The sequence below is a fragment of the Scyliorhinus torazame genome, chromosome 1 (assembly GCF_047496885.1).
Source record: "Scyliorhinus torazame isolate Kashiwa2021f chromosome 1, sScyTor2.1, whole genome shotgun sequence".
Taxonomy (NCBI): Eukaryota; Metazoa; Chordata; class Chondrichthyes; order Carcharhiniformes; family Scyliorhinidae; genus Scyliorhinus; species Scyliorhinus torazame.
This window is the reverse complement of record NC_092707.1, coordinates 354,085,013-354,110,277: the sequence shown is the minus strand read 5'-3', so window position 1 is coordinate 354,110,277 and position 25,265 is coordinate 354,085,013. Positions and strand designations below refer to the sequence as shown.

At 50.7% G+C, this 25,265-nt stretch overlaps 1 protein-coding gene across 5 annotated transcripts in view; it reads left to right on the top strand.

The window, feature by feature from the left end:
- Window positions 1-25,265, top strand: part of thada (THADA armadillo repeat containing) — an 820,576-nt gene that overhangs the window by 569,209 nt on the left and 226,102 nt on the right. For all 5 annotated transcript variants that reach the window (XM_072510451.1, XM_072510443.1, XM_072510470.1 and 2 more), the window contains one exon: window positions 19,263-19,348. In XM_072510451.1, coding sequence (XP_072366552.1) covers window positions 19,263-19,348 — 86 coding nt within the window. The remainder of the gene's footprint in view (window positions 1-19,262; window positions 19,349-25,265) is intronic.

Sequence of the window (25,265 nt, the reverse complement as noted above, 5' to 3'; positions counted from 1 at the left end):
TGTTTTGATAACTAAGCATGTTTATGATATACTCTTGAAGTGATAGGAGAAACCAGTATGAATTTTATTTAATTGTGTTTCATGTCCATGAATTGGTGAGATATTGTTGCTCAGCAATGGAACATTTTTACTTTTTTGAATCTATTTGGCATCTCATACTGCTAGGTCATTATAACAGGTTTTGGATACTGACTAAAACTCCCTCAAAACCAGGTTTCAAGTCCAACACTCCCACTATGCTGCAACGGCATTCTCCATGTCCCATGCAACCCATCCTTGTGGTCTCTGAATGAGTTGGCTGAATTTTCAGAAGTTTTGACTCAGGAAAATATTGATGTTCAATTTGCAATGAGTTGGAACGGCCATACTCGTTTCACTCAGGACCTTCATAGGCCATGAGAGACAAGTTTTTGATCCCATCAGTCTGGGTTGAATTTTAACCTCAACTCTTAAAAGATGGACGGCAGTGTCCTTGCTCATTCTGCTACTCAGTCTTTACCAGTGAACATTCTAATTTTTTTGTACTTTACGTGTCAGTTGAAGTCACAGATGCCAATGTGTAGGACCTGTTGGTGAAAAGTATTTGGTGCCTGACACATTTTTTGTTAAGTAATGAGGTTAGACCCTACAGCCTAACTAAAACTAACTTTTATTTTAAACACAGGCTGGACGGTTATCTGTAAATACTGAGGCGATTTTGGAACATAAAGTACATTGTTTCTTGTCAATGACTGGAATTCCTCCTGAACACGTCTACTATTGACTTTTATTTAAAAAAATTAAATATTTCTTAAACCTCACTAATACTTTAAGCGTATTGCATTTGTTGATAAAAATACAAAGGCTCGGCATATTTTCAGAATCGGTCCGGCCAGGAGCTTATTGTTTACACACGTAAAATCAATTCTGTTTGAGAAGAAAATGTCAGAAATTACAGCAAAACAAATTCTTAATGCCAAGTTTCTGAATCAGTTAATCTCTTGATATGATTTAATTACATTTTACAAAGAACAAAGAAATGTACAGCACAGGAACAGGCCCTTCGGCCCTCCAAGCCCGTGCCGACCATGCTGCCCGACTAAACTACAATCTTCTACACTTCCTGGGTCCGTATCCCTCTATTCCCATCCTATTCATGTATCTGTCAAGATGCCCCTTAAATGTCACTATCGTCCCTGCTTCCACCACCTCCTCCGGTAGCGAGTTCCAGGCGCCCACTACCCTCTGCGTAAAAAACTTGCCTCGTACATCTACTCTAAACCTTGCCCCTCTCACCTTAAACCTATGCCCCCTAGTAATTGACCCCTCTACCCTGGGGAAAAGCCTCTGACTATCCACTCTGTCTATGCCCCTCATAATTTTGTATACTTCTATCAGGTCTCCCCTCAACCTCCTTCGTTCCAGTTAGAAAAAAACGAGTTTATTCAACCGCTCCTCATAGCTAATGCCCTCCATACCAGGCAACATTCTGGTAAATCTCTTCTGCACCCTCTCTAAAGCCTCCACATCCTTCTGGTAGTGTGGCGACCAGAATTGAACACTATACTCCAAGTGTCGCCTAACTAAGGTTCTATACAGCTGCAACATGACTTGCCAATTCTTATACTCAATGCCCCGGCCAATGAAGGCAAGCATGCCGTATGCCTTCTTGACTACCTTCTCCACCTGTGTTGCCCCTTTCAGTGACCTGTGGACCTGTACTCCTAGATCTCTTTGACTTTTAATACTCTTGAGGGTTCTACCATTCACCGTATATTCCCTACCTGCATTAGACCTTCCAAAATGCATTACCTCACATTTGTCCGGATTAAACTCCATCTGCCATCTCTCCGCCCAAGTCTCCAAACAATCTAAATCCTGCTGTATCCTCCGACAGTCCTCATCGCTATCCGCAATTCCACCAACCTTTGTGTCGTCTGCAAACTTACTAATCAGACCAGTTACATTTTCCTCCAAATCATTTATATATACTACAAAGAGCAAAGGCCCCAGCACTGATCCCTGTGGAACACCACTGGTCACAGCCCTCCAATTAGAAAAGCATCCTTCCATTGCTACTCTCTGCCTTCTATGGCCTAGCCAGTTCTGTATCCACCTTGCCAGCTCACCCCTGATCCCGTGTGACTTCACCTTTTGTACTAGTCTACCATGAGGGACCTTGTCAAAGGCCTTACTGAAGTCCATATAGACAACATCCACTGCCCTACCTGCATCAATCATCTTAGTGACCTCCTCGAAAAACTCTATCAAGTTAGTGAGACACGACCTCCCCTTCACAAAACCGTGCTGCCTCTCACTAATACGTCCATTTGCTTCCAAATGGGAGTAGATCCTATCTCGAAGAATTCTCTCCAGTAATTTCCCTACCACTGAAGTAAGGCTCACCGGCCTGTAGTTCCCGGGATTATCCTTGCTACCCTTCTTAAACAGAGGAACAACATTGGCTATTCTCCAGTCCTCCGGGACATCCCCCGAAGACAGCGAGGATCCAAAGATTTCCGTCAAGGCCTCAGCAATTTCCTCTCCAGCCTCCTTCAGTATTCTGGGGTAGATCCCATCAGGCCCTGGGGACTTATCTACCTTAATATTTTTTAAGACACCCAACACCTGTTCTTTTTGGATCTCAATGTGACCCAGGCTATCTACACACCCTTCTCCAGACTCAACATATACCAATTCCTTCTCTTTGGTGAATACTGATGCACAGTATTCATTTAGTACCTCGCCCATTTCCTCTGGCTCCACACATAGATTCCCTTGCCTATCCTTCAGTGGGCCAACCCTTTCCCTGGCTACCCTTTTGCTTTTTATGTACGTGTAAAAAGCCTTGGGATTTTCCTTAACCCTATTTGCCAATGACTTTTCGTGACCCCTTCTAGCCCTCCTGACTCCTTGCTTAAGTTCCTTCCTACTTTCCTTATATTCCACACAGGCTTCGTCTGTTCCCAGCCTTTTAGCCCTGATAAATGCCTCCTTTTTCTTTTTGACGAGGCCTACAATATCTCTCGTCATCCAAGGTTCCCGAAAATTGCCGTATTTATCCTTCTTCCTCACAGGAACATGCCGGTCCTGAATTCCTTTCAACTGCCACTTGAAAGCCTCCCACATGTCAGATGTTGATTTGCCCTCAAACATCCGCCCCCAATCTATGTTCTTCAGTTCCCGCCTAATATTGTTATAATTAGCCTTCCCCCAATTTAGCACATTCATCCTAGGACCACTCTTATCCTTGTCCACCAGTACTTTAAAACTTACTGAATTGTGGTCACTGTTACCAAAATGCTCCCCTACTGAAACATCTACCACCTGGCCGGGTTCATTCCCAATACCAGGTCCAGTACCGCCCCTTCCCTAGTTGGACTGTCTACATATTGTTTTAAGAAGCCCTCCTGGATGCTCCTTACAAACTCCGCCCCGTCTAAGCCCCTGGCACTAAGTGAGTCCCAGTCAATATTGGGGAAGTTGAAGTCTCCCATCACCACAACCCTGTTGTTTTTACTCTTTTCCAAAATCTGTCTACCTATCTGCTCCTCTATCTCCCGCTGGCTGTTGGGAGGCCTGTAGTAAACCCCCAACATTGTGACTGCACCCTTCTTATTCCTGATCTCTACCCATATAGCCTCACTGCCCTCTGAGGTGTCCTCTCGCAGTACAGCTGTGATATTCTCCCGAACCAGTAGCGCAACTCCGCCACCCCTTTTACATCCCCCTCTATCCCGCCTGAAACATCTAAATCCTGGAACGTTTAGCTGCCAATCCTGCCCTTCCCTCAACCAGGTCTCTGTAATGGCAACAATATCATAGTTCCAAGTACTAATCCAAGCTCTAAATTCATCTGCCTTACCCGTAATACTTCTTGCATTAAAATATACGCACTTCAGGCCACCAGACCCGCTGTGTTCAGCAACTTCTCCCTGTCTGCTCTGCCTCAGAGCCACACTGTCCCTATTCCCTAGTTCTCCCTCAATGCTCTCACCTTCTGACCTATTGCTCCCGTGCCCACCCCCCTGCCATACTAGTTTAAACCCTCCCGTGTGACACTAGCAAACTTCGCGGCCAGGATATTTATGCCTCTCCGGTTTAGATGCTACCCGTCCTTCTTATACAGGTCACACCTGCCCCGGAAGAGCTCCCAGTGGTCCAGATAATGGAAACCCTCCCTCCTACACCAGCTGTTTAGCCACGTGTTTAGCTGCTCTATCTTCCTATTTCTAGCCTCACTGGCACGTGGCACAGGGAGTAATCCCGAGATTACAACCCTCGAGGTCCTGTCTTTTAACTTTCTGCCTAGCTCCCTGAACTCCTGCTGCAGGACCTCATGCCCCTTCCTTTACACCGCAGGCTCAGACTCTGCAGGCAGAAAGGGAATGGGTGACCACCAGGCAGAGCAAGAGAGCTAGGCAGGCAGTGCAGGAATCTCCTGTGGCCATTCCCCTGCAAAACAAATATAACGCTTTGGATGCTTTTGAGGGGAATGACCTCTCGGGGAAAGCAGCAACGGCCAAATTTATTGCACTACGGTTGGTTTTGTTGTAGCGGGGAGGAGTAAAAAGTGTGGAAGTGCAATAGTTATACAGGATTCAATTGTAAGGGGAATAGATAGACATTTCTGTGGCCGCAAATGAGACTCCAGGATGGTATGTTGACTCCTTGGTGTGAGGGTCAAGGACGCCTCAAAGCAGTTTTGCAGAACATTCATGAGGGGGAGTGTGACCAGCCAGTGGTTGTGGTACACGTTGCTACCAACAACAGAGGTGAAAAAAGGGATGAGGTCCTAAAAGCAGAATATAGGAAGTTATGAGAAGAAAGTTGAGAAGTCAGAATTCAAAGGTAGTGATCTCAGAATTACTACCAGTGCCACGTGCTAGTCAGGGTAGAAATAACGGAAATATCGGATGAATACGTGGCTGGAGACATGGTGTGAGGAGGGGTTCAGATTCCTGGTGCATTGGGACTGGTTCTAGGCGAGGTGGCACCAGTACAAACTGGACAAGTTACACCTGGGCAGGACCAGGACTGATGTCTGAGGGGAAGTATTTGCTGGGGATGGGGAAGGTTTAAACTAAAATGTCGGGGTGGGGGGAGCCTAAGCAAGGAGGAGGAAACAAGAAAGGGGAATAAGAAAGGTGATAGTCAGAGACCAAGGCTAGATTCAAACAGGGCTGCGATGAAAAATATTGGGACGAGACAAGTAATGTTAAAAAGACAAGCTTAAAGGCTTTGTGCCTTAACACACGGAGTATTCGCAATAAAACAGATGAACAGATGAATCGCAAAAGTAGACCTAAACGGGTATGATATCATTTGGATTACGGAGACATGGCTGCAGGGTGACCAGGGATGGAAACTGTTTGTCCAGAGGTATTCAGTATTTAGGAAGGACAACACGGGTGCAGGATGGCACAGTGGTTCGCACTGCTGTCTCACAGCTCCAGGGACCTGGGTTCAATTCCGGCCTTGGGTGACTGTCCATGTGGAGTTTGCTCATTATCCCTATGTCTGCGTGGGTCTCCTCCGGGTGCTCCGGTTTCCTCCGGTGGTGGAATGGCAATGCTGGTTAAAGAAGAATTTAATGCAATAGTGAGGAAGGATATTAGCTCTGACAATGTAGAATCTGTTTGGGTAAAGCTGAGAAACACCAAGGAGCAAAAAACATTGGTGGGCATCATATATAGACCCCCCCCCCCCGCCCCCAAACTGCAGTGGTGATGTTGGTAATGGCATTAAACAGGAAATTAGAGATGCATGAGATAAAAGAACATCTGAAATTATGGGTGATTTCAATCTGCATATAGATTGGGCAAATCAAGTTAGCCGCTATACCGTAGAGGAAGAATTCCTGGAGTATATAAGGGATGGTTTTCAGGACCAATATGTTGGGGAACCAACTAGAGAGCAGGCCATCTTAGATTGGATATTGTGTAATGAGAACAGAATCATTGGCAATCTAGTTGTAAGAGACCCCTTTTGGGATGAGCGACCATAATATGGTAGAATTTTTCATCAAGGTGGAGAGGGAAGTAAGAGTAGCACAGTGGCGCACTGGTTGGCACTGCTGCCTCATAGCAGCGAGTACCCGGCTTCGATCCCAGCCCCAAGTCACTGTCTGTGAGTTTTCACATTCTCCCCAAGTCTGCGTCGGTCTCACTCCCTCAACCCAAAGATGTGTAGGGTAGCTGAATTGGCCATGCTAAATTGTCCCTTAGCTGGAAAAAAAAACATGAATTGGGTACTCTAAATTTATTTTAAAATAAGGAAAAGAAAAAAAAGATGGAGAATGAAGTAGTTGATTCTGAGACTAGGGTCCTGAATCGTAACAAAGAAAACTACGATGGTATGAGGCACAAGTTGGCTATGATAGATTGGGAAAAGTAACTTAAAGGGATGACAGTGGAGAGGCAATGGCAAACATTCAAGGAGCGCATTGTCGAACTGCAACAATTGTTTATTCTTGCCTGGCACAAGAGTAAAATGGGAAAGGACAATCCATGGCTTACAAGGGAAATTAGAGATAGTATTTGATCCAAGGAAGAAGTATACCAATTGGCCATGAAAACCAACAGGTCTGAGGATTGGGAGAAGTTTGGAATTCAGCAAAGAAGGACCAAGGGATTGATTAGGAAGGAGAAAATAGAGCACGAGAGTAAGCTTCCAGGGAACAGAAACACTGACTGTAAAAGTTTCTATCGGTACATGAAGTGAAAAAGATTGGTGAAGACAAATGTCGGTCCCTTACAGTCGGAAACAGGGGAATGTATAGTAGGAGATAAAGAAATGGCTGTGCAACTAAACACATACTTTGGTTGTGTCTTCATAAATGCGGACATAAATCAGAAACCAGAAATGGTGAGAAACGTAGGGTTTAGTGAGAGGGAGGAACTGAAGGAGATCAATATTGGTAGAGAAATGTCGTTGGGGAAGTTGGTGGCATTGAAGACTGATAAATCCCAGGGCCTGATAATCGACATCCCCAAGTACTTAAGGAAGTGGCACTAGGGACTTCCGGTTGCGGCGATGACCAGCTAAGTCGCACGTTTCGGCGGCTCCAGCTCGAACGGACCTTCGGGCTCTTTTAAGAGCCCCAACGGGGACTTTTTTCGGGACAAAACCCGGTGTGGGGTGAGACAACAGGGAGTCACCCCCAGCGAAAAAGGAAAATATCATCGGCGGTGGCCAGATCTCGAAGAATCCTCGAGGGCAGTGGCAGAAGGAAGAAAGGAGCAAGATGGCGGCGGAGGGAGCCCAGGCGACATGGGGACCGGACCAGGATTAATTTTTAAGACGGTGTGTGGAGCTGCTAAAAAAGGAGGTGCTGGCCCCGATGCTACAAGCAATTGAGGGGCTTAAGGAGACACAAAAGACCCAGGAGATAGAGCTCCGTGTGGTGGAGCAGAAGGTGACTGACAACGAGGACGAAATCCTGGGCCTGGCGGTCAAAATGCAGACGCACGAGGCGCTCCATAAGAAGTGCATCGAAAGGATTGAAGTCCTATAAAACAGATCACGGAGAAAGAACCTCCGGATCCTGGGTCTCCCCGAGGGAGTGGAAGGAGTTGACGGCGGGGCTTACGTGAGTACGATGCTATGCTCGCTAATGGGAGCTGAGGCCCCCTCGGGCCCCTTGGAAATGGAAGGGGCCCATCGGGTCCCTGCGAGGAGACCAAAGGCGGGAGAACCACCTAGGGCGATGATCGTGCAATTTCACCGCTTCAATGATAGAGAGGCGGTTCTGAGATGGGCCAAGAAGGTACGGAGTAGTAAATGGGAGAATGCGGTGGTACGAGTGTATCAGGATTGGAGTGCGGAGGTGGCGAGAAGGAGGGCAAGTTTCAATCGAGCCAAGGAGGTGCTGCACAAGAAGAAAGTGAAGTTCGGGATGTTGCAGCTGGCGCGACTGTGGGTCACGCACCAGGAGAGGCATTACTACTTCGAAACGGCGGAAGAAGCATGGACCTTCATTAAAAACGAGAAACTGGATCAGAACTGAGGGACTGATGTTAGAGGGGAAATGACAATGCGATGTATATAGAGATGTAAATTGGGGAGGGGGGGGCATTGAGAAATGTGGGCGCCGGTGGGGGGGGAAGAAGAGACTCAGGCGGGGAATGGGAGTGGGGCGGCAGAGGGAGCTGCGCCACGAGGGGCGGGACGGCTCTAGAGAACACGAGGTTTCTTTTTCTTGTTCCCACGTCAGAAAGATGATGACGGGAAGATAGGCGCAAGGTGTATGGGAGTTCCTCACACGGGGGGGGTCAAGGAGAGAGCGGGAGAAGCCGGGGTCAATTGAAGTCAGCTGACTTTCGGAAGCAATATGGGGGGAGTAACCATGCTAGATGGGGGTCGAGGGGGGGGGGCAAGGGGGGGAGGGAGGGGGGGATAACTGGGTTGCTGCTGCGGAGATCGAGAAGGAACTGGTAAAAGAAAAGATGGTCGGGGCGGGAATGCGCCGCCTGGGGGACGAGTGGGTGCGCGGAACCGGGACGTGGGACTGGCCTAGAGAGGGTGATGGCTAGTCGACAGGGGAGGGGGGCGGGCAGCCCCCCAGTCCGGCTGATCACGTGGAACGTGAGAGGCCTAAATGGGCCGATTAAGAGGGCCCGAGTGTTCGCGCTCTTAAAAGGACTGAAGGCAGACGTGGCTATGCATGAGGAGACGCACCTGAAGGTGGCGGACCAGGTCAGGTTAAGGAAAGGATGGGTGGGGCAGGTGTTCCACTCGGGGCTGGACGAAAAGAATAGGGGGGTGGCCATATTGGTGGGGAAACGGGTGTCATTCGAGGCTAGGAACATTGTAGCGGACAGCGGTGGCAGATATGTGATGGTGAGCGGCAGACTGCAGGGAATGGAGGTCGTGTTGGTTAATGTATATGCCCCGAATTGGGATGATGCGGGATTTATGAAGCGGATGCTGGGACGTATCCCGGACCTGGAGGTAGGAAACCTGATAATGGGGGGGGACTTCAACACCGTGCTGGACCCAGGGTTAGATAGATCTAGATCTAGGACCGGAAGAAGGCCGGCAGCGGCCAAGGTGCTTAGGGGGTTTATGGACCAAATGGGGGGAGTGGATCCGTGGCGATTTGTTAGGCCGATGGCAAAAGAGTTCTCCTTTTTCTCCCATGTCCATAAGGTGTACTCCCGGATAGATTTCTTTGTTTTGGGAAGGTCACTGATTTTGAGGGTGGTAGGAACTGAGTACTCAGCCATTGCTGTTTCAGATCATGCCCCACACTGGGTGGACCTGGAACTAGGAGAGGAGAGGGAGCAGCGTTCACTCTGGCGACTGGATGTGGGATTATTGGCGGATGAGGGAGTCTGCGGAAGGGTGCGGGGATGTATCGAAAGATACCTGGAGGCCAACGACGACGGGGAGGTCCGAGTAGGAGTAGTATGGGAAGCACTAAAAGGGGTGGTCAGGGGAGAGTTGATCTCTATCAGAGCTCACAAGGGGAAAACGGAGGCCAAAGAAAGGGAAAGACTACTGGGGGAGATTTTCAGGGTAGATAAAAAATATGCTGAGGCCCCGGATGAAGGACTATACAGGGAGAGGCGACGACTCCAGACGGAGTTCGATCTGCTCACCACAGGGAGGGCAGAGGCACAGTGGAGGAAGGCACAGGGGATGAGATATGGGGAAAAGGCGAGTCGCCTTTTGGCCCACCAGCTGCGAAAGAGGACAGCGGCGAAGGAGATAGGGGGAGTTAGGGATGAAACGGGAGCCACGGTGCGGAGAGCAGGGAAGATAAACGAGGTGTTTGAGACCTTTTACGAGAGGCTATATAGGTCCCAACCCCCAGAGGGAAAAGAGGGGATGCAGCAGTTTCTGGACCAACTAAGGTTCCCGAAGGTGGAGGAGCAGGAGGTGGCAAGCCTGGGGGCACCAATTGGGGTGGACGAGGTGACCAAAGGGCTGGGGAACATGCAGGCAGGGAAGACCCCGGGACCAGATGGGTTCCCGGTGGAATTCTATAGAAAATATGTGGACTTGTTGGCCCCGCTGCTGGTAAGAACCTTTAAAGAGGCCAGAGAAGGGGGGACCCTACCCCCGACAATGTCGGAGGCGACGATATCACTAATCTTGAAGCAAGATAAAGATCCGCTGCAGTGCGGGCCCTATAGGCCTATCTCATTGCTAAATGTGGACGCCAAGTTGCTGGCAAAGGGGCTGGCAACGAGGATGGAGGATTGTGTCCCGTGGGTGGTGCACGAAGACCAGACAGGGTTCGTAAAGGGGAGACAATTGAATGTCAACATGCGATGGCTATTAGGGGTGATAATGATGCCCCCAGCAGAGGGGGAGGCAGAGATAGTGGCGGCAATGGATGCAGAGAAGGCATTTGATAGGGTGGAGTGGGAGTATCTATGGGAGGTGCTGAGGAGGTTCGGGTTCGGGGAGGGGTTTGTCAGCTGAGTTAAACTCCTCTATGGGGCCCCAATGGCAAGTGTGGTCACAAATCGGCAAAGGTCGGAGTATTTTCGACGGCACGGGAACAAGACAGGGATGCCCGCTGTCCCCATTACTGTTCGCGCTGGCAGTTGAACCACTGGCCATAGCGCTGAGAGACTCCAGAAAATGGAGAGGGGTGGTTAGAGGGGAAGAGGAACACCGAGTGTCACTCTATGTGGATGACCTACTGCTGTATGTGACGGATCCAGTGAGGGGGATGACAGAGGTCATGCAGATATTGAGGGAGTTTGGAGATTTCTCGGGATATAGGCTTAATATGGGAAAGAGTGAGCTTTTTGTGATACACCCTGGGGACCAGAGTAGAGGGATAGATGGCCTACCGCTAAGGAGAGTGGAAAGAAACTTCCGATACCTGGGGATTCAGATAGCCAGGAGCTGGGGAACCTTACACAGACTCAATCTGACACGGCTGGTGGAACAAGTGGAAGAGGATTTCAAAAGGTGGGACATGCAGCCGCTGTCACTGGCAGGCAGAGTGCAGGCAATTAAGATGATGGTCCTCCCGAGGTTCCTATTTGTGTTCCAATGTCTCCTTATACTGATCACTGAGGCCGTCTTTAAAAACATAGATAGGAGCATCACGAGCTTCGTGTGGGCAGGGAAGGCCCCGAGGGTAAGGAGGGGATTCCTACAACGTAGCAGAGACAGAGGGGGACTGGCGTTGCCGAATTTGGGCGACTACTATTGGGCCGCCAACGTGGCGGTGATTCGTAAATAGATGATAGAGGGAGAGGGAGCGGCGTGGAAAAGGTTGGAGATGAAGTCCTGCAAAGGGACGAGCTTGCAGGCGCTGGTGACGGCGCCATTACCGCTCTCCCCAGAAAAGTTTACCACAAACCCAGTGGTGGTGGCAACATTAAGTATCTGGGGCCAATGGAGGAGACAGAGGGGTGTGCTGGGAGCCTCGGTGTGGTCCCCGATCAGGAATAACCATAGGTTTGCCCCAGGGAGGCTGGATGGAGTATTCCAGAGCTGGCACCGGGCAGGAACCAGGAGAGTGGGAGACTTATTTATAGATGGGACATTTGCGAGTTTGGGAGCGCTTGAGGAAAGGTATGAGCTGCCCCTGGGAAATACCTTTAGGTATATGCAGGTGACAGCGTTCACGAGACAACTGGTGAGAGAATTTCCGCTGCTCCCGACACAAGGGATCCAGGACAGGGTGCTTTCGGGGGGGTGGGTCGGGGAGGGCAAAGTGTCCGAGATATACCGGGAGATGAGAGAAGAGGGGGAGGAGCTGGTGGACGAACTGAAGGGAAAATGGGAAGAAGAGCTCGGGGAGGAGATTGAGGAGGGTTTGTGGGCTGATGCCCTAAGCAGTGTGCTTAGTCTGATCCAATTTAAGGTGCTGCATAGAGCACACATAACGGGACCAAGGTTGAGCAGGTTCTTCGGAGTGGAGGACAAGTGTGGGAGATGCGGGGGAAGCCCGGCGAACCACACACATATGTTTTGGTCGTGTCCGGCACTGGAGGGGTATTGGAGGGGAGTGACGGGAGTGATCTCGAAGGTGGTGAAGGTCCGGGTCAAGCCAGGCTGGGGGTTAGCTATATTTGGAGTAGCGGATGAGCCGGGAGTGCAGGAGGCAAAAGAGTCCGATGTTGTGGCCTTTGCGTCCCTAGTAGCCCGGCGTAGGATTTTACTCATGTGGAAGGAAGCGAAACCCCCCGGCCTGGAGACCTGGATAAACGATATGGCGGGGTTCATAAAACTGGAGCGGATGAAGTTTGCGCTGAGAGGATCGACTCAAGGGTTCACCAGGCGGTGGCAACCGTTCCTCGACTATCTAGCGGAACGTTCGGGGGAAGATAGATAGCCAGCAGCAGCAGCCGGGGGGGGGGGGTAAATTATTTGTGTTCTAGATGGGGAGAGGGGGTGGGGGGAGCATTACTTCATGTTATTTGGTTCGTTTACAATATTATTTAAACAATGTTATATAGCAGGTATCATGCTACCATTTTTGTTGATTTGTAAGGGAAAAAATTGTGTTGAAAACTTTAATAAAATATATATTTTTTTAAAAAAGGAAGTGGCTCTAGAAATAGTGGATGCTTTGGTGGTCATCTTCCAAGATTCTATAGACTCTGGAACAGTTCCTGCAGATTGAAGGGTAGCTAATGTAACTCCACTATTTGAAAAGGGAGGTAGAGAGAAAACGGGGAATTATAATAATGAAAATAGCTTATTGTCACAAGTAGGCTTCAATGAAGTTACTGTGAAAGGCCCCGAGTCGCCATATTCCGGCGCCTGTTCGGGGAGGCCAGTACGGGAATTGAACCCGCGCTGCTGGCATTGTTCTGCATTACAAGCCATCTGATTAGCCACTAAGTTTGACATTGGTAGTGGGGAAAATTCAAAAAACCATTATCAAAGATTTTATAGCAGAGCACTTAGAAAATAGTGGCAGAATCGAACAGTCAATATGGATTTATATGGGGAAATCTTGCTTGGCAAATCTACTGGAATTCTTCGAAGATGTAACCAGTAGAGATGACGAGGGGGAGCCAGTGGATGTGGTATATTTGGACTTTCAGAAGATTTTTGACAAAGTCCCACATAAGAGTTTAGTGTGTGGACTTCCGCATGCGGCTATGCCTAGGTAGGTCGCACGTTCGGCAGCTCCCGCCAAGAACGGACTTTTGGGCCCTTTTGAGGAGCCCCAGCGGCACTTGTACGACGGCGCCCAGTGTGGGAAGGTGATAGTAAGGTTCCCTCAGCACTATATGGAGTGGACCAGGAGTGGAGCGATCAAAAAAGTGGCTTTGGAGCAGCGAAGAGAGCAGGGGAGGAAAAGCAAGATGGCGGTGGGTGGAGATCAAGCAGCGTGGGCGCGGGAGCAGCAAGAGTTCCTTAAAAACTGCTTTGCGGAGCTGAGAGCAGAAATGCTGCTGCCAATGAAGGCGTCGATCGAAAGGCTGGTGGAGACCCAGAAGGCCCAAGGAGCGGCAGAAGGCCTCAGAGAACGAGGACAAGATTTTGGGCCTGGCGGTGAAGGTGGAGGTGCACGAGGCGCTACACAAGAAGTGGCAAGACAAGTTTGAGGACCTGGAGAACAGGTCGAGGAGGAAGAATCTTTGGATTCTGGGTCTCCCTGAAGGAGTGGAGAGGTCGGACGGTGGGGCATATGTAGCTACAATGCTCAACACGCTGATGGGTGCGGGAGCTTTCCTGAGGCCCCTGGAGTTGGGTGGGGCTCATCGAGTCCTGGCAAGGAGGCCTAAAGCCAACGAGCCGCCAAGGGCTGTAGTGGTGAGGTTCCACTGCTTTATGGACAGAGAGTGCGTCCTGAGATGGGCGAAGAAAGAACGGAGCAGCAGGTGGGAGAATACGGAGATCCGTGTCTACCAGAACTGGAGTGCGGAGGTGGCCAAGAAGAAGGCTGGTTTTAATCGGGCCAAGGCGGTTCTCCATCGGAAGGGGGCGAAGTTTGGAATGCTGCAGCCAGCGCGATTGTGGGTCACGTTTCAGGACCATCACCACTATTTTGAGACGCCAGATGAGGCGTGGACCTTTATTCAGACTGAAAAGCTGGACTCGAACTGAGGGTTTGTTGTGGGGGGGTGTTTACCGTATTTTGGGGGTGTTCTTCTTCTGGTTTCAGGTTGGGAAGAGGAGAAATGGGAAGGGGTGAGTGGATATGATGTGGGGGTTGTGTGAGAGTGTGGGCGCCGGTACTGTAGGGGCAGGTCCCCGCTGATGAAGGGGGGGTTGGAAGCCCGGGGATGGGGAGCCGGGGCGAGGTCGCAGAAAAAGGAGCTGCGCCATAGGAGGCGGGGCTGGCTCGGATGGAAAGCGCGGGCTTTTTCCCGCGCTAAGGAAGGGAGGGGTGGGCCAAGGGGGGGAAGGGTGGTGCTGGAGGAGGGTGCACATTGATCGACAGGGGAAGGTGGGGGGATTCCCACACTAGGGGGCCGTTGGAATGGTGGGAGTGACCGGGGTCAGCAGGAGTCAGCTGACTTACGGGAGTGTAATGGGGGGAGCAAAATGGCTGGACGGTGATCTGGCTGGGGGGGGTGGGGGGGTGGGGGGGGGGGGCTGGGTTGCTGCTGTATTGGCCAAAGGGGAGCTGGAGGTAGAAGAGGGAGTCGGGGCGGGGGTCCGCCGCCTGGGGGACTGGAGGGTGCGGGAGGCACGGGCACATGGCTGGCCTAGAAAAGGGGATGGCTCGTAGGCAAGGGGGGGGGGGGGGGGGGAGTAGCCCCCTGATCCGACTGATAACGTGGAATGTGAGGGGCCTGAATGGGCCTGTCAAGAGTGCCCGGGTGTTCAAGCACTTAAAGGGACTGAAGGCAGACGTGGTCATGCTCCAGGAGACACACTTGAAGGTGGCAGATCAGGTCAGGCTGAGAAAGGGATGGGTAGGGCAGGTCTCTCACTCGGGGCTGGATGCGAAGAATGGAGGGGTTGCAATACTGGTGGGGAAGTGGGTGTCATTTGAGGCGATGATATTGTGGCGGATAATGGAGGTCGATACGTGATGGTGAGTGGTAGGTTGCAGGGGACGCGGGTGGTACTGGTGAACGTGTATGCCCCGAATTGGGATTATGCCGGATTTATGCCGAGGAGGGGCTGCTTCGGGAGCGACAAAACCGCCAAATGGAATTTGATCTATTGACCACGGGAAAAGCAGAGGCGCAGTGGAGGAAAATGCAGGGGGCGGTATACGAGTATGGGGAAAAGGCGAGCCGGATGCTGGCACATCAGCTTCGTAAGAGGGAGGCAGCGACGGGGATTGGTGGAATTAGAGATAGAGAGGGGAATACGGTGCGGAGTGCGGTGAGAATAAGCATGGTATTTAGGGACTTCTATGGGGATCTGTATAGGTCTGAACCCCCGGAGGGGGGGAGGGGATGCGGCGATTCTTGGACCAACTGAGGTTCCCGAGGGTGGAGGAGGAGCAGAAGGCTGGTTTGGGGGCGCCGATTGGGCTGGAGGAGCTGGGGAGCATGCAGGCGGGGAAGGCCCCGGGACCGGACGGGTTCCCGGTTGAATTTTACAGAAAGTATGTGGACCTACTGGGCCCGTTGCTGGTGAGAACTTTCAATGAGGCGAGGGAGGAGGGGACCCTGCCCCCCGACAATGTCCCGGGCACTGATCTCGTTGATTTTGAAGCGGGATAAGGATCCATTGCAATGTGGATCGTGTAGGCCGATTTCGCTCCTCAATGTGGACGCTAAGTTGTTGGTGAAGGTGCTGGCTACGAGGATTTAGGACTGTGATCCATGAGCACCAGACGGGGTTTGTGAAGGGCAGGCAGTTAAACACGAATGTGCGGAGGCTCTTAAATGTGATCACGATGCCCTCGGTGGAGGGGGAAGTGGAGGTAGTGCCAGCTATGGATGCGGAGAAGGCCTTTGATCGGGTGGAGTGGGAGTACTTCTGAGAAGTGCTCGGGAGGTTTGGGTTCGGGGAAGGGTTCATAAGATGGGTCAGGCTGTTATATAGGGCCCCAGTGGCGAGTGTGGCTACGAACCAGCAGAGGTCGGAGTACTTTAGGTTGTACCACGGGACGAGACAGTGGTGTCCCTTATCCCCCTTGTTGTTTGCACTGGCAATTGAGCCGCTGGCCATGGCACTGAGGGAGTCTAGAAACTGGAGGGGATTGGTCCGGGGGGGCGGGGAGGAACACCGGGTATCGTTATATGCAGACCCAGTGGAGGGGTTGGCGGAGGTTATGCGGATCCTTAGGGAGTTTGGGGACTTCTCGGGCTATAAGCTCACCGCGGGGAAGAGTGAGCTCTTTGTGGTGCATGCGGGGGACCAGGGAAGGGGGATAGACGAGCTACCGCTGAAGAGGGCGGAGAGGAGCTTCCGATACCTGGGGATCCAGGTAGCTAGGAGCTGGGGGGCCCTGCACAAGCTCAATTTGACACGGTTGGTGGAGCAGATGGAGGAGGCCTTCAAGAGATGGGATATGCTGCCACTTTCCCTGGCGGGTAGGGCGCAGTCAGTCAAGATGACGGTCCTCCCGAGGTTCCAATTTGTGTTCCAGTGCCTGCCCATCCTAATCCCCAAGGCTTTTGTTAAACGGGTAAGCAGGAGTATTATGGGATTCGTATGGGTGATTAAGACCCCGAGGGTGTTTCTGGAGTGTAGCAGGGACGGTGGGGGCTGGTGCTGCCAAATCTATGTGGCTATTATTGGGCAGCTAATGTGGCGATGATCCGTAAGTGGGTAATGGAAGGCGAGGGGGCGGTGTGGAAGAGGCTAGAGGTGGCGTCTTGTGTGGGTATGAGTCTGGGGCACTGGTGACGGCACTGTTGCCACTTCCGCCGACAAGGTACACCACGTGTCCGGTGATGGCGGCGACTCTGAAGATCTGGGGGCAGTGGAGGCGACATAGGGGCGAGGTGGGGGCCTCGGTCTGGTCTCCGATACGAGAGAACCACAGGTTCGTTCCGGGTAGGATGGATGGGGGGTTTCTGAGCTGGCATCGGGCTGGGATGAAAAGAATGGGGGACCTGTTCATCGATGGGACTTTTGCGAGCCTAGGGGCGCTAGAGGAGAAATTTGGGTTACCTCCCGGGAATGCTTTTGGGTACATGCAAGTGAGGGCGTTTGTGAGACGGCATGTGAGGGAATTTCCGCTGCTCCCAGCACGAAGGATTCAGGACAGGGTGATTTTCGGGTGTATGGGTTGGAGAAGGCACAGTCTCGGCGATCTATCAGGAGCTGCAGGAGGCGGAGGAGGCCTCGGTGGAGGAGTCAAAGGATAAGTGGGAGGAGGATCTGGGGGAGGAGCTGGATGAAGATCTGTGGGCTGATGCTCTGAGTAGGGTTAATTCTTCCTCCTCCTGCGCCAGGCTCAGCCTAATACAGTTCAAAGTTGTCCATAGGGCGCATATGACAGGGGCGAGGATGAGTAGGTTTGTTGGGGTGGAGGACAGGTGTGTGAGGTGCTCGGGGAGCCCAGAAAATCATTGCCACATGTTCTGGACATGCCTGGCGCTGGAGGGGTTCTGGAGGGGCTTTGCGAGGACTATGTCCGAAGTTGTGAACACCCGGGTCAAGCCGAGCTGGGGGATACCACTATTTGGGGTATCGGACGAGCCGGGAGTGCAGGAGCTGAAATAGGCCGGAGTTCTGGCCTTTGTGTCCCTGGTAGCCCGGCGAAGGATCCTACTAATGTGGAGGGATGCAAAGCCCCCAAGCGTGGAAGCTTGGATTAACGATATGGCTGGGTTCATCAAGCTGGAAAGGATAAAGTTTGCCTTGCGAGGGTCTGCGAGGTTCTCCAGGCGGTGGCAACCGTTCCTAGACTTTCTTGCGGAACGTTAGGTGTAGGTCAACAGCAGCAGCAACCCGGAGGCGGGGGGGGGGGCATTTGGTTTTTCTGTTTTGTTTAGGTTAGAGTGGGGCGTTTTTCCTTACTGGCGTGTTTATTTGTTAAATGGGGGTTATTGTATTTTAGTGGAAATCTCATGTACAATTTCTGCTTGTTTTGTGCGTTATTTTTTTTTCTGGTTGGAGTGTTTTGTTGAAAATCGTTGAAAATTTGAATAAATATAAATGTTTTTTAAAAAGTAAGAGATTCGTGTGTAAAATTAAAGCGCAGAGGATTAGGGATAGTATATTGAAATGGATAGAAAACTGGTTGACAGACAGGAAACAAAGAGTCGGAATTAACAGGTCTTTTTCAAATTGTCAGGCAATGACTAGTGAGGTACCGCAGAGATCGGTGCTAGGACCCCAGCTATTTACAATATACATTAATGATTTAGATGAAGGAACAAATGTAATATCTCAAAATTTGCAGATGACACCAAGTTGTGTGGGAGGGTGAGCAGTGAGGAGGATGCAGAGATCCTTTAGTGTGATTTGGACAAGTTGAGTGAGTGGGCAAATGAATGGCAGCGTAATTTGGAGAAATGCAAGGTTTGGTAACACTTTGGTAACAAAATCGAGAAGTCAGACTATTATCCGAATGGCCATAAGTTAGGAGAGGCCTTGTACGCCAGTCACTGAAGGTAAGCATGCAGGTACAGCAGGCAATAAAGAAGGCAAATGGTATGTTGACCTTCATAGTGAGAGGATTCGAGTACAGGTGTAGGGACATCTTGCTCTAATTATAAAGGGCCTTGGTGAGGCCACACCTGGAATATTGTGTACAAGTTTGGTCTCCTTATCTGCAGAAGGGTGTTCTTGCTCCATATCGGTTAGAACTTTATTCACTGGAGTTCAGAAGAATGAGGGGGGAATCTCATAGAAACCTATAAAATTCTAACAGGACGAGATAGGGTAGATGTAGGAAGGATGTTCCCGATGGTGGGTGTGTCTAGAACCAGGGGTCACAGTCTGGATACTGGTCATTTAGAACAGAGATGAGGAGAAATTTCTTCACCCAGAGAGTGGACGGCCTGCGGAATTCATTACCACAGGAAGTGGTTGAGACCAAAACATTGCATGTTTTCAAGAAGCAGTTAGATTTGGCACTTAAGGCAAAGGGGATCAAAGCATATGGGGGGTAAAGTGGGATTAGGCTATTGAGTTGGATGATCAGCCATGATCATACTGAATGAAGGAGCAGCCTCGAAAGGTGAATTGCCTCCTCCTATTTTCTGTGTTTCTGTTTTAATTATTTCAACTTAACAATCTCTTTGAAACAGAATTCACCATTCCACCATTAATATTGTTGTCACTTTCCTTACCCCCTCCCCACCACCCCCACCAATATTTCATAAATTAATTTGTTATTTTCCCAGTGGTTGCATGATATCTTGCTTTTCTTGCATCTAATTGATATTTTTCTGCAATGGACTTGCAGCATTGATTGTTTCTGATTTATTATTTTCTAGGCAGAACCCTTGTTTGCTGACCAGAGCAACTTTCCTTGATGTCATCGATATCCTTTGTTATTATTTGAATAAGTCAAAAACAATAGGTAAGATTCTATAGTCAAATTTTACATCACTGCACAGTGTTTTCACTCACTCCGTAATTACAGAAATTCTGACTTGTACACATTTTCTACAAATTAAGGCAGTTTAACAAATCAACATAAGGCATATATAGGTGTTCAATTTAAGTTGGTATAGATGCGATGAGAGTCCTGGGAGTATTGCTTCTCTTCAAATTTATTCAAATACAAGTTCACAAGATGCCAATGAAATACTTTAGGTACTTAAAAATTTAGCTTTACACTGGGCTGAACTTGTATGTCTGATGTAAAGCCTATGTGATGTGAGACTGCCTGGAAGAGATGTGAGATTTTATTCCCATGGGTTTAGGTTGAGTGGAATGTTAAAATCAGAATTTCAAGCCCAACTCACCCAACTTTGACAAAGTGTCATCCAGACTCGAAACGTTAGCTCCTTTCTCTCTCCACAGATGCTGTCAGACCTGCTGAGATTGTCCAGTATTTTCTGTTATTGTTTCAGATTCCAGCATACGCAGTAATTTGCTTTTATCACCCACTTTTGATTATAATGGAGTTGAAATGGGGTGGGTCAACAATCAACTTGTTACCCCGAGAAGAGTTGGCAAAAAGAGAATGACACAGTGGTTAGCACTGCTGCCTCACAGCTGCAGGTTCCCAGGTTCAATTCCGGCCTCTGATGACTGTGTGGAGTTTGCACTTTCTCTCCGCATCCTCCTGGGTTTCCTGCGGGTGCTCCGGTTTCCTCCCACAGTCCAAAGATGTGCAGGTTAGGTGGATTGGGCATGATAAAATTGCCTCTTAGTTAGGCCAGGTTACTGTGTTTTGGGGATAGAGTAGGTTATGGGCTTAAGTGGGGTGCCCTTTCCAAAGGCCGGTGCAGACTCTATGGGCTGAATGGCCTCTTTCTGCACTGTAAATTCTATGATTTTATGAATTGCAAAATTATAATGAGGCTAAATGCGTAACCTTTATGCACCATTTTAAATATAACACTGGATGGCTGGGTTTCCTGAGTCAGCTACAGGGAGGCAAGGACTATTGAATCCAGGTGCTGTAACCCCCACATCCTCTTCCAACTCCAACAAACAGGCCTTCAACCTCTTTTCACTGAGGCATTCAATTTCTAGCCACTCCCCTAGGCCACTGTTTCATCTGCCCCCTGTCCTTGCTCACCTACATTGGCTCCCAGTCCCCTGAAGCCTACAATTTAAAATTCTCATCCATATGTTAAAGTTGCTCCATGATCTTTCTCTGTAATCTTCAGTGCTACAGTTTGCCTCCCTTGTCCCAATGCTCTCTGTTCTTCTTACTCCCCTTGAACATTTCTTCTTACCCCACCATTGGTGACTGTGGCATACAGATCAAATCCTAAACCCATTCATTTGTCCACTTCATTCTTTTGTTCACCCTTTCTAATATTTCTTTCATAGGCTCAATGTCCATGTTTTTTGCGTACCCTTCTGAAGTCCTTGGATGTTTCTCTAAAATTTAAGTGACTCATTAAATAGATGGAATTATTTTTATAAACCTATTACTGTAAGCAAGAGCTAGAACACCAGGGTAAACCTAAAATCAACACACATCAATACAACAGTGTTGGAGTAGAGGTTGCTTTAAAGTCGGGTTTGGCTTGACAGTGTCTGCTTTGCTTCAGATAGTTTATCAGTGACCAAATGGATCAAGTTATATCAGCCAAACTTTTACTTTGAACATTCTTTATTTTGCTCTCCCTCATACCTCCATAATGTCCTTTTTTTTAAACTGTTGCTCAGATGTTTTGCTTTAGCCATAAAATTACTGACCTTGGCTCCTCTAATAAACATTAATCAGCCTTTGATTTGATGGATCTTAAAACAAATTCCAAAGTTCTGTTACTGGCTGCAATGTTTTAATTTAATTAAAGGAAATGCTACATTCAATTTTGCCTAACATTGGGCTTTAATAATAAGGTCTTACATTTTAATCATTACCTTATCGTCTTTTCACTTTCTCACATCTGTCCAATCACCCCTTAATTGTATAAGGAAAACCCATGTCACCAGAAATTGTAATGAGTGTTATGCAGCAAAAAGTAACTAAAATGCTGAGCATGGTAGTAGAGAATTGTGCTATATTTCTCCCAGTGCTGTCAATATTCTTAATTCAGCACCTCATTTCTTGTCAACATCACACCATCAGTTGTCAACCTGAAACTTTTGTAATTTTACGTTGTTAAACGGTGCAAAATGCTCATTCTCTGTACTGTTAGAAACTTTGCACAAAAATTGGCAAAGATGCAATCTATAATTCAACTGTGTATTTATATAGTTCAGTTTTTTGTACTATTTTTTTCATATTTACCACCACTCTGTAATGACAATGCTGAGTGAGTTTCATGAGCTCATAGGTAAATGGCAATTCCAGAATGACATATAAGCATCTCCTGGAGGGAAGGGGTTAGGGTAGGACCATTCCTCTGCAGTAGAATATATCGTCTTTGGCTGAGTACACATTAGAAATGTTGCTGTTTGACTTCCGGTTGCGGCTATGCGGAGCTAAGTCGCACATTCGGCGGCTCCCGCAAAAACGGTCTTTTGGGATCTTTACAGGGCCCCCAACGGCACTTTTTCGACGTTTCCCAGTGTGGGAAGGAGTCTACAACAGCTCCCCGTCAGTATATGGCTTCAACTAGGAGCGGGGCGACAAAAAATGTTGTGCTGGACCCGAAGAAGGTGCGAGGGAAGAAGGACAAAATGGCGCCGGGCGGAGACCAGGCAGCGTGGATGCAGTGGGCGGACGAGCAGCAGGAGGATATCTAGCGCTGCTTCAGAGAGATTAAAACGGACCTGCTAGAGCCGATGAAGGCGTCTGTTGATAAGCTGCTGGAGACACAGACGGCCCAGGGAGTGGCGATCCGCGAGGCTCGACAAAAGTTCCCTGACAACGAGGACGAGATCTTAGGCCTGGCGGTAAAGGTGGAGGCGCACGAGGCGCTCCACAAGAAATGGCAGGAGAGGTTCGAGGAAATGGAGAATCGGTCAAGGCGGAAGAATCTGCGGATTCGGGGCCTCCGGGAGGGGCTGGAGGGGCCGGACGTGGGGGCCTTTGTGGTCACCATGTTGAACTCGCTGATGGGAGCGGGGTCCTTCCAGGGGCCCCTGGGGCTGGAAGGGGCCCATAGAGTGCTGGCGAGGAGGCCCAAGGCTAACGAGCCTCCGCGGGCGGTGCTGGTGAGGTTCCATCGGTTCGACGATCGGGAGTGTGTGCTCAGGTGGACCAAGAAGGAGAGGAGCAGCGGATGGGAGAACGCGGAGGTTCGGATATACCAGGACTGGAGTGCGGAGGTGGCGAAGAGGAGGGCCGGGTACATTCGAGCGAAGGCGGTGCTGCACAGGAAGGGGGTGAAGTTTGGCATGTTGCAGCCGGCGCGACTGTGGGTTACCTACAAGGACCGGCACCATTATTTTGAGTCTCCGGAGGAGGCGTGGGCCTTTGTTCAGGCCGAGAAGTTGGACACAGATTGAGGGTCGGGATGGGCGATTGGGGACTGCGGTTGATATGCTATGTTTATTTCTGTTTCAGGGGGTGGGGGGGGCCTTTGTATTGCTCCGGGTTTCTTTTTCTCTGTGTTTTTCTCTTTTGGGTCGGGGAGGGTGGCTGGGGCGGGTTGGGCACTGGTTGGGTTGGTCGGGAGGGCTCTTGGAGGGGGGTAGGTAACCGGAACGGGGGGGTGGGGTGGATGGTGGTGAGATGGGGCCCCGCGGGGGGAGGGGGAGGCCCGAGTCTGGGGTGAGGGGACCGGGCCTGTAAAAGGAGCTGCGTCAGAGGTGGCGGGGCCTGGTAGGTGGAAAGCGCGGGCTTTTTCCCGCACTGAAGACTGGAGGAGGCGGGGCGGGGAAGCGAGGGTTGTTTCCTGCGCTTAGAACGGAAGGGGGAGAGCCTATGGATGGGGACGTGAGAGGAGGTTGTGCCACATAATGGGAGGAGTCGAAGGAGAGGCGGGAGTGGCCGGGGTCAGCAGGAGTCAGCTGACTTGCGGAAGTGCAATGGGGGGAGTAAATCAGCTAGGATGGGTCCTGGGAGGGGGGGGGGATCGAGTTGCTGCTGCTATGGTCAAGGAGGAGCTGGAGCGAGTGCGGGGGGGGGGGGGGTGTCGAGACGGGAGTATGCCGCTGTGGGGAACGGGCCGGGTGTGGGGTTCGGGCGCGTGGCTGGCCGAGGAGGGGTCATGGCTAGTCGGCGGGGGAGGGGGGCGGGTAGCCCCCTGATCCGGCTGATAACCTGGAATGTAAGGGGACTGAATGGGCCGGTTAAGCGGGCCCGCGTGTTCGCACACCTGAAAGGGCTCAAGGCGGATGTGGCTGTGCTTCAGCAGACACACCTGAAGGTGGCAGACCAAGTAAGATTTCAGGTGTTTCACTCGGGGCTGGATGCCAAAAATTGAGGGGTGGCGATCTTGGTGGGAAAGAAGGTGTCGTTTGAGGCGTTGAGCATTGTGGCAGATAATGGCGGCAGGTACATAATGGTAAGTGGTAAGTTGCAGGGAGAGAGGGTGGTACTGGTCAATGTGTATGCCCCGAACTGGGGCGATGCGGGTTTTATGCAGCGTATGTTGGGTTGGATCCCAGACTTGGAAGTGGGGGGCCTGATAATGGGGGGAGACTTTAACACGGTGCTGGATCCGGCACTGGATCGCTCCAGGTCTAGGTCGGGTAGGAAGCCGGCGGCGGCTAAAGTGCTGAGGGGGTTTGTGGACCAGATGGAAGGGGTGGCCCCTTGGAGATTTTTCAAGGCCGGGGGCTAGGGAATTTTCATTCTTCTCACATGTCCATAAGGCTTATTCCCGAATTGACTTTTTCATCTTGAGTAGGGCGCTGATAGCGAGAGTAGAGGATACTGAGTATTCGGCAATAGCTATTTCGGACCATGCCCCGCATTGGGTGGACTTGGAGATGGGGGAGGAGAGGGACCAGAGCCCGCTGTGGTGCTTGGAGGTGGGGCTGTTGGCGGATGAGGAGGTGAGCAAGCGGGTCCGAGGAAGTATAGAGAGGTACCTGGAGACCAACGACAACGGGGAGGTCTGAGTGGGGATGGTATGGGAGGCACTGAAGGCGGTGGTGAGGGGAGATCTGATCTCCATTAGGGCCCACAAGGAGCAGGGGGAGAGGGAGAGGCTGGTGGGGGAGATGGTGAGGGTCGACAGGAGGTATGCGGAGGAGCCCAAGGAAGGATTGTTGAGGAAGAGGCGTAGCCTCCAGGCCGAATTCGACCTGGTGACCACCAGGAAGGCGGAGGTGCAGTGGAGGAAGGCCCAGGGGGCGATTTACGAGGATGGGGAAAAGGCAAGCCGGATGCTGGCGCATCAGCTTCGGAAGCGGAATGCAGCTAGGGAGATCGGGGGAGTTAAGGACAGGGGAGGGAGTGTGGTGCGGAGTGGAGCTGGCATCAATGGGGTCTTCAGGGACTTCTACGAGGAATTGTACCGATCCGAGCCCCCACGGGAAGAGGGAGGGATGGGCCGCTTCCTGGACCAATTGAGGTTTCCAAAGGTGGAAGAGGGACTGGTGGCGGGATTGGGGGCCCTGATTGGGCTGGAGGAGCTGATCAAAGGGATAGGAAGCATGCAGGCGGGGAAGGCACCGGGGCCGGACGGTTTCCCGGTTGAATTCTATAAAAAATATATGGACCTGTTGGGCCCGCTGTTAGTTAGGACCTTCAATGAGGCAAGGGAGAGGGGGACTTTGCCCCCGACGATGTCCCGGGCACTGATCTTCTTGATCCTGAAGCGGGACAAGGATCCTCTGCAGTGTGGGTCTTACAGGCCGATTTCGTTGCTCAACGTAGATGCCAAGGTGCTGGCGAAGGTCTTAGCCACGAGGATTGAGGATTGTGTGCCGCAGATCATCCACGAAGACCAGGCGGGGTTTGCGAAAGAAAGGCA